General features: G+C 37.8%; 2 protein-coding genes across 2 annotated transcripts; both read left to right on the forward strand.

Annotated features, from left to right (window-relative positions):
• Positions 1 to 3,153: 3,153 nt before the first annotated feature.
• On the forward strand, positions 3,154 to 3,777 carry LOC143855785 (uncharacterized). The gene has a single exon (XM_077365851.1). The coding sequence runs from the start codon at positions 3,154 to 3,156 to the stop codon at positions 3,775 to 3,777; it is 624 nt and encodes a 207-aa protein (XP_077221966.1).
• Positions 3,778 to 4,598, forward strand: LOC143855786 (uncharacterized). The gene is made up of 2 exons (XM_077365852.1): positions 3,778 to 4,232; positions 4,448 to 4,598. The coding sequence occupies exons 1-2, from the start codon at positions 3,778 to 3,780 to the stop codon at positions 4,596 to 4,598; spliced, it is 606 nt and encodes a 201-aa protein (XP_077221967.1).
• The last annotated feature ends 9,750 nt before the right edge of the window (positions 4,599 to 14,348 follow it).

The raw sequence follows: 14,348 nt of genomic DNA on the forward strand, positions 1-14,348 counted from the left end.
TTCATATTTACTATTCACAGTAGGACCCACCAAGTACTATTCATCAGCGGGCCCCACAACAAGCAGGTCTTACCACCAGTGGGACCCACCACAAGCCGGACCCACCGCCAGCGAGACCCATCATTAGTGGGAACTACTTCCAGAAGGACACACCGCAACTATTTTCATTAACTCACCGACTAAGCGAGTGAACTCCACAACCACTATCATTATTCCACCGAATGAGTGGTTGCGCATTATCGACGAAAATCGACGAAAATAATAATAAAATATTATTAATCATTCGGTTACTATTCAAGCAGCCTTTACTATTCATTTATTTGAACATTTACTATTCATATATTTTAAAAAATAAATTTAAGAGAGTTGACGAAAACTATCATTCCCTATTCAGTGTCACTATCCATTCACTATTCAGTTACTATTCAATCACTATTCACATCACTATTCACTCTAGCTTTCCCTGTTTAAGAGAAGAAGAAAAACAAAAAGTAAGAGAGAGAGAGAAAAAAGAAATAGAGAAGAGAATGAGTGTTAAGGAAAAGTAGAGAGAGAGGAAAAGAGAAAAACAAAGAGAAGGAGAAAGAAGAAAGAAAAATACTTGGAAAAATCACTTTTCCATGTTCATCACCACCAAAGTGAGTCTTTAATATGCATCCTAATAGATAGTTTTATAGTTATTTAACATGGGTTTTACTAATATGGGTCGATTCTACCACCTATGTTAGATTTTGTTTTCAAAATATTAGGATGAAGCATGCATAAGAGGCGATAACTCGCTATAAATTATGCAAGTTTTATCACTATATTTTAGAAACTCCCATGAGAAGTTTTTATTCACAATGAAGGTTTTATTTATAAAATTGACTTAGCTATGTGGATTAATAATACGCCTCACGATGCAAATATTAAAAATATTTGAACGGTAAACTGCTAGCATAGTAGCCGTAAAATAAACTTTAATTAAGAAAGGTGAACTGCTTAGCATAGTAGGTGGGAAATAAACTTTAATTAAGAAAAGGTGAACTGCTAAGCATAGTAGCCGTGAAATAAACTTTAATTAAGGAAAGGCGAACTGCTGAGCATAGTAGCCAAGAAATAAAGTAAATCAAAGAATGGTGAACTGCTGAGCATAGTAACCATAAAATAAATTGGACAGAAAGGACACTAACTTGAAGCATAAATTGGACAGAAAGGACACTATATGGACAACAAGGACACTGTTTTGGGGTTAGAATATATTAAAATTAGAATATACTTTTACAGGTTATTTGCAGTTCAATTCACTCCAAGGTGTAAGCTCAAAAAATATGTGACCGGAGAATTAAGTAGTGTTTTCCTTTCCTTTGATTCTCTTTTTGCTATATTTAATGTAAGGTTCCCTATCTTCTAATTCCTTTTTTGTTAAATTTGATGTAAGGGTTCCCTATCTTTTGATTCTCTTTTTGCTAAACTTGATGTAAGGGTTTTCTTTCCTTTGATTCACTTTTGCTATAATAGATTAAGTATTTTCTATTCTTTGATTCTCTTTATTCGCAATTGTCATAAGAGTTTTTATCCTTGTGAGATCACAACTGATGAGAATCCAAGGGGGGTCCTTTCTTTCAGACCCCATTCCTTTCAGATAATTGATTTTACTGATAAAGCTATAATTCTATTTGTATCCTCGAAACTTATTTTCGTGAGATATGTTTATGTTTAGGGTTTATCTTATGGTACTCTAATTGTGAATATGGACTGAGTTATGATATGATGACGGGTGGACGCGTTATAGTCCTCCATGTGCACGTGAGTAATGACGACTCTAGAGAGTGTAAATCTAGAGGATTATGAGCCGATGTATGGCTATAAATTGGCCGAGATATGGCTATGAATGAAAGCATATATGGTTAATGAAGTCCATACATATATATATATATATATATATATGTAAATATATATATATATATATATGAGGAAAAGGATTGTGAGCTTGAGCATTGGATCCTTATGGTGCGCTTGAGCTCTCAAACCAATGAGGCCCACATTGTTAGGAGGATCCAAAACATTCACTAGAAAGGGCCTTACATAGATAGGGTGTGTACAAAAAATCAGCTCCATAGGATCATCCTAACCCATCCATTTGTGGAGGTCAAAATGGACAAACCACAAATCTGCCCATTTTTGCCCTCCGCTTTTGGAGGGGTTAGGATGATTCAATGGAGCTGATTTTTGGTACACACCCTATCTATGATAGAGCCTTGCAAATGAATGGTTTGGATCCTCACAGAAATTGTGGGACCCATGTGATTGGTGCACTCAAGCGCACCATTTGATGTTAGAGCTCAAGCGCACGAACATATTCCTCTCTCTCTCTCTCTCTCTCTCTATATATATATATATATATATATATATATATATTTCTTGATGTCATGTTCTGTAAGTTTTCTCTATATGTTTGGAAACTATGTTGTCTTTATTCTTTCTTTCCATGTTTATAATGTAAGATGTTTTATCTACAAAATATCATGTTCTTATGAGCTTGAAAATTCTACATCAGTTGCTGTTTATACCCTACTGGGCTATTTGAGCTCACTCTTTTTCCTTGTTTTATGGTTCCAACCCCCAGGTGAAGTAAAGATGAAAGATGAGAAACACTAGAGTTGAATCCAGAAATGTTCCAAAGGACAAATATGTTTTAAATATGCCTTCAATTAAGATGTAATAAGTTAGACCTAATTTCTGTAAACCCTCTAGACAATGTTGTTGTATTTGAGATCTTGGGAATAATGAAAGTTTTTTAGAAAGATGATGTAATATTCTTCTACGCACCGAGTTTGGTATTTCTAAAAAAAAATCTGGGTCGTAACATTGTGTATCAAAGCGAAGTTTAGTCGGTTTTGAAAATTATGATTCAAAAAGATAGGATTAGAACCACTTCAAAACGAAGGAGCTATACTGGAACAATTTATGAGGCAACATCCTGCTGCCTTCCCGGGAACTACAGACCCCTTAGAAGCTAAAAGATAGATTCACTCCATCGGAAAGATCTTGTCGGTGATCGACTGCACCAGCCAACAACGTGTAAAATTGGTGACGTATAGATTGGGCAGTGACGCGGATAAATGGTGGAATTTAATCCAAAATACAAAAACCGAAGAAGAAATGAACGCTATGTGTTTGAATGAATTCAAAAGAATCTTCCTCGAAAAATACTTCCCACAACCACTAAAAGCTCAGCTGGTGAGAGAATTTATTTCATTAAAGAAAGAAGAAGGAGAGATAGTCTCCCAATATGAAGCAAAATTCACAAGACTGGCTCGATATGCAACCCACCTAGTGACTGACGTTCAAAGTAAGGTGGACAAATTTCAATACGGATTAAAGCCAAGTGTTAGGCGAGCATTAGCAGCTTTAGGTTTTCAAAGCTACGAAGCCATGGTGAGATGTGCTTTGAAAGTAGAAATTGAATATTTGGACTTTCAGCAGTCCAAAAACAAATTGATCGGCGTAAAGAGAAAGAATGAAAGCCAACCAGGAGGATCTGGAACAAAGAGACCTGATGTCAAGGAAGCAGGAAACCACCAACACTGGTCAAAATGTGGAAAGAGACATGGAGGTGTCAGTTACGTGGGGACACGAAAATGCTTCCAATGTGGAATGAAAGTACATGTGGCAAAGGACTGCAAGACGGTCCCAAAACAGGAACAAAATCCAACTTTGACTCGGAACAGTCAGCCAACCCTCAAGCAGACCGTGAATACTCCCCCAGACATCAAGTGTTTCAATTGTAACTAGATGGGGCACTATTCAAATCAGTGCACCAAGCCTAGAGCAGTAGGAGGAGGTCGACGACAACAACAGCAGCCAACGAGACAAGCCCGTACTTTTGCTATCACAATTGATGAAGTGGAGGCAACGAATGATGTGGTGATAGGTACTTTGTCTATAAGTTCAAAGAATGCACATACATTATTTGATTCTGGCTCTACGCATTCTTTCGTTTCACCCAAGTTTGCCAAGCATTTGAACATACCACTTCAAAAGTTAGATCTTGAACTTTCTGTTAAAATACCTGGTGGAAATTCTCTAATTACGTCAGGAGTTTATCGAGCATGCTCTGTTGATATTTGTGGTAGAAATTTATCGGTAGATCTTATCTCCTTACCTATTTTAGATTTCGATGTTATATTGGGAATGGATTGGTTAACTTTAAATCATGCAAACATAGACTATTATAAGAAAGAAGTCAGGTTTACTATTCCTGATCAACCCCAACTCGTATATAAAAGCCTTGAAAGAAACAAAACCCCAGCATTAATATAATCATTGTAGGCAAGACGAATATTAAAACAGGGTTGTGAAGGATACCTCGCTCAAGTTGTAGACACGAGTAAAAAGAAGATGAAATTGGAGGATGTGCCTATTGTGTAAAAGTACGTGGATGTATTCCCTGATGATCTACCAGGACCCCCACCGATCAACAATTGGAGTTCTCTATCAAGCTAGTACCAGGAGCAACTCCATTATCCAAAAGAACGTATCGAATGGCGCCAATAGAATTGGAGGAACTAAAGAAGCAACTGCAAGAACTGGAGGACCTATTCCACTCTTCTTGAGGTCGCACTCAAGGTACTATCCGAAGGCCACACAAGCCCCGGCTTCAAGGCTCCTTACAAATCCGAGTCTTTAAACTCACCGAGTCTTTAAACTCACCAAGGGTAACAACCCTCTCTCTTTACAATGGTAGATGAAAGAAATAAAAACTCTCAAGCCTCTTCAATGGGCATATACAAAGATAGAAGCTCAATAACCACTCTTGCTCTTCACTCAATAATGACAACCCTAAAAAGATCTCTCTTGGATGATTAAATGTATGGCACACTAGAGAAATCAAAGGATAATGATCTCACATTAAAGTAGAGGATTTTTGGTAGGTGAGAGTTAAGGCTTTGGAAGAAGGTAGGTAGGGTTCTTGATTGCAAGAGCTTGTATTAGGGTTTCTCAAAAAGATGTTTAAATAGCAAGACATAAAGAAAACCCTAATTTTTGGCTTTCAAACACGTCGCGGACGAAGTCCCGGACGACCGCAAAATATGGCCGTTTGAATTCTAGACGCGTGCCAAAGTCCGTCCACAGACGTCCGCAATATCCTGGACGACCACCGCTTTCTCGTTTATTTTTACTCGCCCTTTCAGGGTGCAGACGGACGTCCGCCATATTCCCGGAAGACCGTATTTTCCTCAGTTATTTCATTTGAAATCACAAGGTTCAGAAGGACGTTCGCCAGTTTTCCGGACCACCGTATTTTCCTCGGTTTTTTCATTTGAAATCACAAGGTTCAGACAGACGTCCGCCAGTTTCCCGGACGACCGTATTTTCCTCGGTCATTTTTCTAAGGTGTAGACGGACGTCCGCCAATATCCCGGACGTCCGTAATTCCTCTGGATACTTTAACTTGCGATTTCTGAGGAAATTTACTACGGACTTAAAATGACTAAAGGGAGTGTAATTCCTATAGATGTCTAATGTTAATTTTAGGACTCCCTAAGTGCCAAAAACACAATCAACCAAGAGAGAGCATACAACGTAATCTTTCATGAGAGCGGGTACTCTTTGGGTTGATTGATTCTTCAATCTTCTTGTTGGCTTCAATCAATCAGTCTTGGATCTTCAATTTGTGTTAACTGTAGTTCCATAGATTACTTGTCATATCCAAGATGTCTTGTCGCGATTACTTACTTACTTGCTGCGAATCAAACCTATTCGTCTCATATACAAGCAACTTGGCATACTCAATCAATATGGGTTTAGGTTCAATCAAAACATGAGTGATCGATAGCCATTCGGCTAACAATCTCCCCCTTTTTGATTGATGGCAAAAACCCAGTATTGATTACGAGGTAGGAGCTAAGGATAAGTAACATGTAAAGCTTGCTCCCCCTCAACAGAAGCTCCCCCTTAATATTAGCAACAGTTAAATAGTTGGGAGACTTCAATTCAATTTGTATGACTGTAAGTGCAAGCAATCATTAAAGCAATCAACTAAATATCAATATCTTCTCCCCCTTTGACATAAGCAAAAAGGGGACACCGTATAAACAAAGAAGCGTAAAAGATCATGGGTTAGACATTTAAGGATACCAGTTACAGTCTAGAACGCACATCAACCATCCAGTTGTAATACTAAAGATATTTAAGCATCTCATTTAATCGACAGTGAAACTAGCAATGGTCAAAGTACACATGACGGTTGTGCAGTCAAGTGAACATTTAGTGAAAATTTAGGATATCATGGCATTCACAAAATAGACAACCATAAAATAGCTCTGTGTCAGAGCATATCAAGTTAAAGTTATGGTGTCATCAAACCCATAGTAACCAACAAACCAAACCAAAACATGGACCAACAAAGCCCCAAAGGTAGTATCATGTGCAGTGTAGAAGGTGTTAAAGTAGTTTGTGAAACCTGAATAATACATGCCAGAAATATGAAAGAGAAAAACAGTAAGCAGGTATGCAAAAAGGACTCCAAGTCCTAATCCTGAGTTGGTGAGGGAGCAGGCGAATCAGCATCGTAGCGCTCTGAGAAGGCGGTGAACTCCTCGTGAAGATGTGTCACATCTAGTGATAGGTCTATGATAGCACCAACAAAGGCCTTGTACTGAGTCTTGTTCTCCAAACGAGAATGCTCCACGGAGTGTTGGAGCCTATCATAGTGAAGAACGAAGGAGCCCTGGAGACTACGATAGAGGATATCAAAATCACGTGGTGTGCCCGTGAAGGTAGGAGGAGCAGGACCACCAGTGTATGGGAATGACTGAGAAGATGCGGAGCAACAGGTGGAACAATGGGAGCATCAGCCTCATCGGCACTATCCTCAGGAACATCAGAATCACCATGTGCAAGAATGTTCTCTAAGAACTGAGGAATGCGCATCCTATGGAGTGTAGTCTTGTCGATGTCTATAGTGGCAGGAGATGATTTGACATTTTCAAGACGAATGTCAAGGAATTGAAATAACCGGTTCAACAACAGACCATAGGGAAGACGAGTATGTGCTTTGGTAGGGACCTTTGCCATATGTCAAAAAATGGCATAGGCGAGACTAACAGGGGGGTTCATAAGGAGAGCAAATGTGAGAAATGCCTCACCCCGCCCGTGGAGTGATGTTATTCTAAATGATCAGATGGTAAATATAGGCAGTCTCAGAAAGGTCATGAGTTTTTACCTAAGTGGATGGATCATAGGCTTCACAAATGCCTGAGAACACGATGAGAGATGGGATACCGGTAGAATCAATGTCTTCATTGAGCCAAAAATAGACTTGAGCTCCATCATTTGAAAGTTCAAGCACGTTAGAAAACTGCTCAAGGGTAAGTGCTACCTTTTTATGACGAACTTTGGTTGTGAGGGTCAAGGTTTCAAGCGAAATCTTAAGATTTGTATAAAATTCATAAATGAGAGTAGGATATATGCACCACAGACTGTAAGAGAGAATACCTTCCCAGCCAAGAGCGGTAAAGTCTTTGATAAGGGGAAATTGCTCGTAGGCCTCAGTATCGATGCGCCTTCCGCTTAGAATCTTCCACTTTGGAATTTGCTGAAGCATAAGCTCCGAATAAGTTTGAGGAGGCGACGGTGGAGGCGAAGGTGATAGATCTTGGCCGCGAACACACTTTCCCTTGTTTCGTCCTCGTGAAGAACCCTCACCTTGAGTCGTGCGAGATTTAGGCATGATGAACGAGAATGGAGCAAGGAAAGAGATAAAATATGCGAAGAAATGCTCAGAAGAAGAAGAAACACTGACGAAGTGAAAAGAGAAAAAAGAGTTAAAAGAGGAGAGGAGATAGAAAGATGAAAAGTAAAAGATGAAATCGGTTTTTAACCCAAACGTCCGCGCTTCAGCACTGTCGGCCGGACGACCGGGAGATGGGGGTCGACCGTCTGCCCAGAAAAATCAAATTTTTAAGATTTGATCTCAACCGTTCAGTTCTGAGTGAATCTTTATGTGTTTTAAGTATGCCAATATAAGAAAAATGTGTGAAATCATTAAATCATAAAAATCATACAATTTGCACACATAATAGCCAATGAGACTTGCCCACACATCAACCAATTAATCTTTCAGTGACAATTATCAAGTTCTAGAACATGAGACATACTCCAAATGTTCAAGCCAATACAGATATCACAAAAGCGATCTTCGTTAAGAGGTTTTGTGAAAATGTCTGCTAATTGATCATTGGTCTGAATATAATCAATTGAAATATCTCCTTTTTTAGAAAGGTCTCTCAAGAAATGATGTCTAATCTCAATGTGCTTGGTTCTTGAATGTTGGACCGAATTTTTGGTGAGATTTATAGTACTAGTGTTATCACAATGAATGGTACACAATTCAAGTTCAAACCAAAATCCAATAAAGTATTTTTCATCCATAGAATTTGAGCACAATAAGCACCGGTCGCAATATACTCGGCCTCAGTAGTAGATAGAGCAATAGAATTCTGTTTCTTACTAAACCAAGAGATAAGTGATCACCCAAGAAACTGACTTGTTCCACTTGTGCTCTTCTTTCTACCCGACAACCGAAAAGTCGGCATCGAAGTAGCCTTCTAGGTCAAATGAATCATATTAACTATACCATAGACCAAATGAAGGAGTACCTCTCAAATATTTGAAAATTCTTTTAACTGCAAGCAAATGGGACTCTCTTGGGTCCGATTGAAAATGTGCACATAAGCAAACACTAAACATGATGTCAGGTCTACTAGTAGTTAAATATAAGAGACTTCCAATCATACCTCTGTATTTCTTTTGGTCGAGTTTGGAACTACTATCTTCTTTAGATAGTTTTGAGGATGTGCGCATAGGAGTGGGCTTCACTGGTGATGTGTCCATGCTAAACCTTTTCAAAAGCTCATGAGTATATTTTTCTTGGTTAATGAAGATACCATTAGTTAATTGATGTGTTTGAAAACTAAGAAAGAACTTAACCTCGCCCGTCATACTCATTTCAAATTCATTTTTCATGCATTGAGCAAATTCATCACACATGCTTTCGTTTGTAGCACCGGTATCATTAACATAAATTTGCACAATCAAGATATCATTTTTCTTTCTTTTAATAAACAAGGTTTTATCAACTTTTCCGGTTTCAAAATCATTGTTCAACAAAAAGGATGTCAATCTTTCATACCAAGCTCTAGCAGCTTGCTTTAAACCATATAGAACTTTATCCAATTTGTAAACATGATCCAGAAATTTGAAGTTTTCAAAACCAAGGGGTTGTTCAACATAAACTTTTTCCATGATATAACCATTCAAAAATGCACTTTTAACATCCATTTGATATAATTTAAAACCTTTATGACATGCAAAAGCAAGGAGCATTCTAATAGCTTCAAGTCTAGCAACAGGAGCAAATGTTTCATCATAATCGATGCCCTCTTCTTGGTTGTAGCCTTGAGCAACAAGTCTTGCTTTGTTCATTGAGATATTTCCATGTTCATTAAGTTTATTTCTATACACCCCCTAGTACCAATGACGGATTGATTGTTAGGCCTAGGAACCAACTTCCAAACCTTATTTCTTTCGAATTGGTTGAGTTCCTCTCGGATAGCAATCATCCAAAATTCATCTTGTTCGGCTTCGGTGATGCGTTTAGGTTCAATATGGGATATAAAGGCAAATTCTCCACAAATGGTTCTATATTGTGCTCTAGTTTTGATTCCTTGTGATGGATCACCTAAGATTTGTGAATCCGGGTGATTTTTCATGATTCTTTTTCCTTTGTTATTTAGGATTTCCTCTTCATCTTCTTCTGGTTCAATTTGTTCTTCATTCTCAAGATTAACTTCTTCTAGTTTATTGGATATGTCATTTGTTTCATTGTTTTTTTGAGACTTTTGAAAATCTTCCTCATCAACATTTTTAGTTCTAGAGTCTTGAGATTCATCAAATTTTACATGGATAGCTTCTTCTACAATCAAGGTTCTTTTATTGTAAACTCTATATGCTTTACTTCAATTAGAATATCCAAGGAAGATCCCATCATCCAACTTTAGATCGAATTTATGAAGATTCTCCTTGATATTTAGAATATAGCATTTACAACCAAAACTTTAAAGTGACTTATGTTAGGTTTTCTTCCTTTCCAAAGCTCATATGGAGTCTTAAGAGTATTTGGCTTTATGAGAACTTTGTTAAGGACATAGCATGCTGTGTTAACGGCTTCGGCCCAAAAGTTTCTAGGGGTGCCATAATCATTTAACATAGTTCTTGCCATCTCTTAAAGTACTCGATTTTTCCTTTCTACTACACCGTTTTGTTGAGGAGTTCTAGGTGTAGAGAAATTATGATCAGTTCCATATTTAGAGCAATAGTTTTCAAAATCAATGTTTTCAAATTCAGTTCCATTGTCACTTCTTATGGATGTTATAGACATTCCTTTTTCATTTTGAACCTTACTGCATAATTTGAAAAACATTTGAAATGTTTCATCTTTACTACTCAAAAACATAACCCATGTGTATCTAGAAAAATCATCAACAACAACATACACATATCTCTTCCCATCAATGCTACAAGTTTTCATAGGACCGAATAGATCCATATGAAGAAGTTGTGGAGGTCTAGTGGTGGACGTGGCACTTTTGGGTTTAAAAGAGTCCTTGACTTGTTTTCCTTTTTGACAAGCTCTACAAACATGATCGTTTGAAAACTTGAGTTTAGGCAAGCCATTGACAATTTCTTTATGACAAAGTTTTGATAATAATTCCGTATGTGCATGCCCTAATCTTCTATGCCAAGTCCAAGAGTTATTATCAATAGAAGAAAGACATTTTACATTTTGTGATGTGAGTTCCTCTAATACAAGAGTGTACACATTATCATTTCAAATTGCAATGAAGCTAACTGTGTCACTGTGTGTGCTTTTCACAATGCATTTATCATTTCTAAATGTGACCTCATTTCCAACATCATAAAGTTGACTAATGCTAAGTAATTTCATAGCCAAACCATCAACAAGCAAAATATTAGATATAATGATGTCTTTAAAAGTAATTGTACATTCGCCAATGATTTTACCTTTCTTGTCGTCGCCGAAGGTGATCTTACCTTGATTCCCCATGGTAATTGATGAAAACTTGGATGGGTCTCCGGTCATGTGTCTTGAGCACCCGCTATCCAAGTACCATTTATCGGTTGTGATACTTCCTTTAGCACAAATCTACAATGACAAGGTTTATTTTCTATACTTAGGTACCCAAGTTCTTTTGGGTCATTCTTCGTTAGTATCATACAACTCATCTTTTCTTACCCAAACATATTTTACATTTACTTGCCTTTTTACTTTGCAAGCAAAGCTATTATGTCCAAATTTTCCACAGTAATGACACGTACGAACAAAAGAGTTAGTCTTTGTATTTAACCTTGAGACTCTCTTTTGTTTGTACGGTTGGACAAACTTGCTCTTGTAAGATTCTTTCTTTTGAAATGGTAGGTATCCCAAACCAGCCATTCCATTAGAAAAATTGCTCTCAAGAATCTCATCAAGCTTAGATTTTCCACATGAAAATTTTAATTGAAGCTTGTCATTATCTTGTTTCAATTCTTTGTTTTCATGATAGAGTTTTTCAATGTCTTCATAAAGCTTTTCATTTTCTTCCTTCAATTCATTATTTTTCAAAGCAAGATTGTCAATCCTTTGATTTAAAGAGTTGTTTTCATAGACGAGAAGATCTTGTTCCCTTATTAAAGTTCCAAACTCCTTGGTAATTTTTTCAAGTGGGCCTTTTAGACTCATGGTTTTTGAAACTTCAAGAAGTAGTCCGTCCATCTTGAAACTTTTCACACATCTCAAATAATTCATCATATGTGAAAGGATTGTCACTATCATTTCCGTTTTGAATTGATTCATTTTTCGAGTTAGGGGTTTTGACATATACCTCGTCTTCATGGGATTCAAGAGTCATGAAGCATATGTTGGCCTCTTCTTCTCTGCTTGACTCGCTTGCTGATGAGCAACTAAGGCCCTCCAAAGTTGCACCAAAGCTTTTGTTCTTTTCTTTCTTCTTCTTGAATTGCCCTCTTGCTTGTTCAAGAGACAATTGGGTCGGATGTGTTCGACTTTCTTGCACCGATAACATCTTTGAGGATCATCTTCCTTGGCGTCTTTTTCTCTCCAAGTGGGCTTCTCTTTCTTGAAGCCTACTTTCTTTCTCCTTGAGAAATGGCGAAAGTTCTTTGTGAGGAGAGCTAGTCCTTCTTCTAGGTTTTGAAGTTTTTCTCCGTCACTTTCGCTATCACTCTCGATGCTTGCCATGAAGGCCATTCCTTTCTTCTTAGGATCATCTTTGTGACTTTGTTGATCCGCTCTATTTTTCTTCTTCATCTCGTGGGTAATAAGAGACCCAACGAGCTCTTCCAAGAGAATTGTATCGAGGTTCTTGGATTCTTCAATAGCGGTGATCTTCAGATCCCAATAGGCAGGGAGTGATCAAAGCAATTTGTTCACAATTTCTTCATTTGTGTAGGTCTTCCCTAGTCCTTCCATCTCATTTAAAATGTTAGTGAATCGAGTATACATATTGAAAATAGATTCATCACTTTTCATTTTGAAAGCTTCAAAGTCCATAACCAAAAGATTTATTTTAGTCTTTTTAAATTGAGTGGTTCCCTCATGAGTAGTTTCAAGGGTGGTCCAAATATCTTTGGCCGTTTTACAAGCAAAGACTCGGTTAAATTCCTCAGGAAACAATGCACAAAAAAGTGTATTTACTCCTTTGGAGTTTAAGGCGGCTCTCTTCTTTTGAGCATCCGTCCACTCACTTCTTTCGGTTGTGGGTGGAATATATCCATCTTCAACAAGTTCCCACATATCATAATCATGTGATTGAAGAAAGAAGGTCATTCTAGTTTTCCAATAACCATAGTTAGTTCCATTAAAATAGGGTGGTCTAGTCACGGATTGTCCTTTGACATTTTATGAAGAGGTTGCCATGATCTTTTACTCTTGTAAGATTTTGAAAGTTCAAAATCCTATTTTAAGAGTCCAAAGCTCTGATACCTAGTGAAAATGAGCTAGACAACCTAAGAGGGGGGTGAATTAGGTTTATAAAAATTATAGTTTAGAAAACCCTTGTTTTTAAAACCCTTGTTCTTAGTAAATAATGAAACACTTATCTAATCAAGTATTTATAATGCAAATAGGGTTAGAGTGTTACCAATGTGATTGCAAGAATGTAAGACAAGAGAGAGTAGAAGGCACACCACAATAACACCACGATTTATAGTGGTTCGGACCACAAAAAAGACCTACTCCATTCTTCTTGAGGTCGCACTCAAGGTTATCCAATATCCGAAAGCTACACAACGCCCGGCTTTAAGGCTCCTTACAAATCCGAGTCTTTAAACTTACCGAGTCTTTAAACTCACCAAGGGTAACAACCCTCTCTCTTTACAATGGTAGATGAAAGAAATAAAAACTTTCAAGCCTCTTCAATAGGCATATACAAAGATAGAAGCTCAATAACCACTCTTGCTCTTCACTTGATAATGACAACCCAAAAAAGATCTCTCTTGGATGATTAAATGAATAGCTAGAGAAATCAAAGTATAATGATCTCACATTCAAGTAGAGAATTTTTGGTAGGTGAGAGTTAAGGCTTTGGAAAAAGGTAGCTAGGGTTCTTGATTGCAAGAGCTTGTATTAGGGTTTCTCAAAAAGATGTTTAAATAGCAAGACATGAAGAAAACCCTAATTTTTTGCTTTCAAACGCGTCACGGATGAAGTCCCTGACAATATGGCTGTTTGAATTCTAGACGCGCGCCAAAGTCTGTCCACGGACGTCCGCAATATCCCGGACTACCGCCGTTCCTCGGTTATTTTTACTCGCCTTTTCAGGGTGCAGACGGACGTCCGCCATATTCCCGGATGACCACATTTTCCTCAGTTATTTCATTTGAAATCACAAGGTTCAGACAGACGTTCGCCAGTTTCCCGGACGACCTTTTTTTCCTCGGTTATTTCATTTGAACTCACAAGGTTCAGACAGACGTCCGCCAGTTTCCCGAACGACCGTATTTTCCTCGGTTATTTTTCTAAGGTGCAGACGGACATCCGCCAATATCCCAGACGTCCGTAATTTCTCTGGATACTTTAACTTGCGATTTCTGAGGAAATTTGCTACGGACTTGAAATGACTAAAGGGAGTGTGATTCCTATAGATTCTAATGTTAATTTTAGGACTCCCTAAGTGCCAAAAACACAATCAACCAAGAGAGAGCATACAACGTAATCTTTCATGAGAGCGGCTACTCTTTGGGTTGCTTGATTCTTCAATCTTCTTGTTGGCTTCAATCAA

This window comes from Tasmannia lanceolata, unplaced genomic scaffold (genome assembly GCF_043159265.1).
Source record: "Tasmannia lanceolata isolate RefF3 unplaced genomic scaffold, GAP_Taslan_0.1 ptg000023l, whole genome shotgun sequence".
Lineage (NCBI taxonomy): Eukaryota > Viridiplantae > Streptophyta > Magnoliopsida > Canellales > Winteraceae > Tasmannia > Tasmannia lanceolata.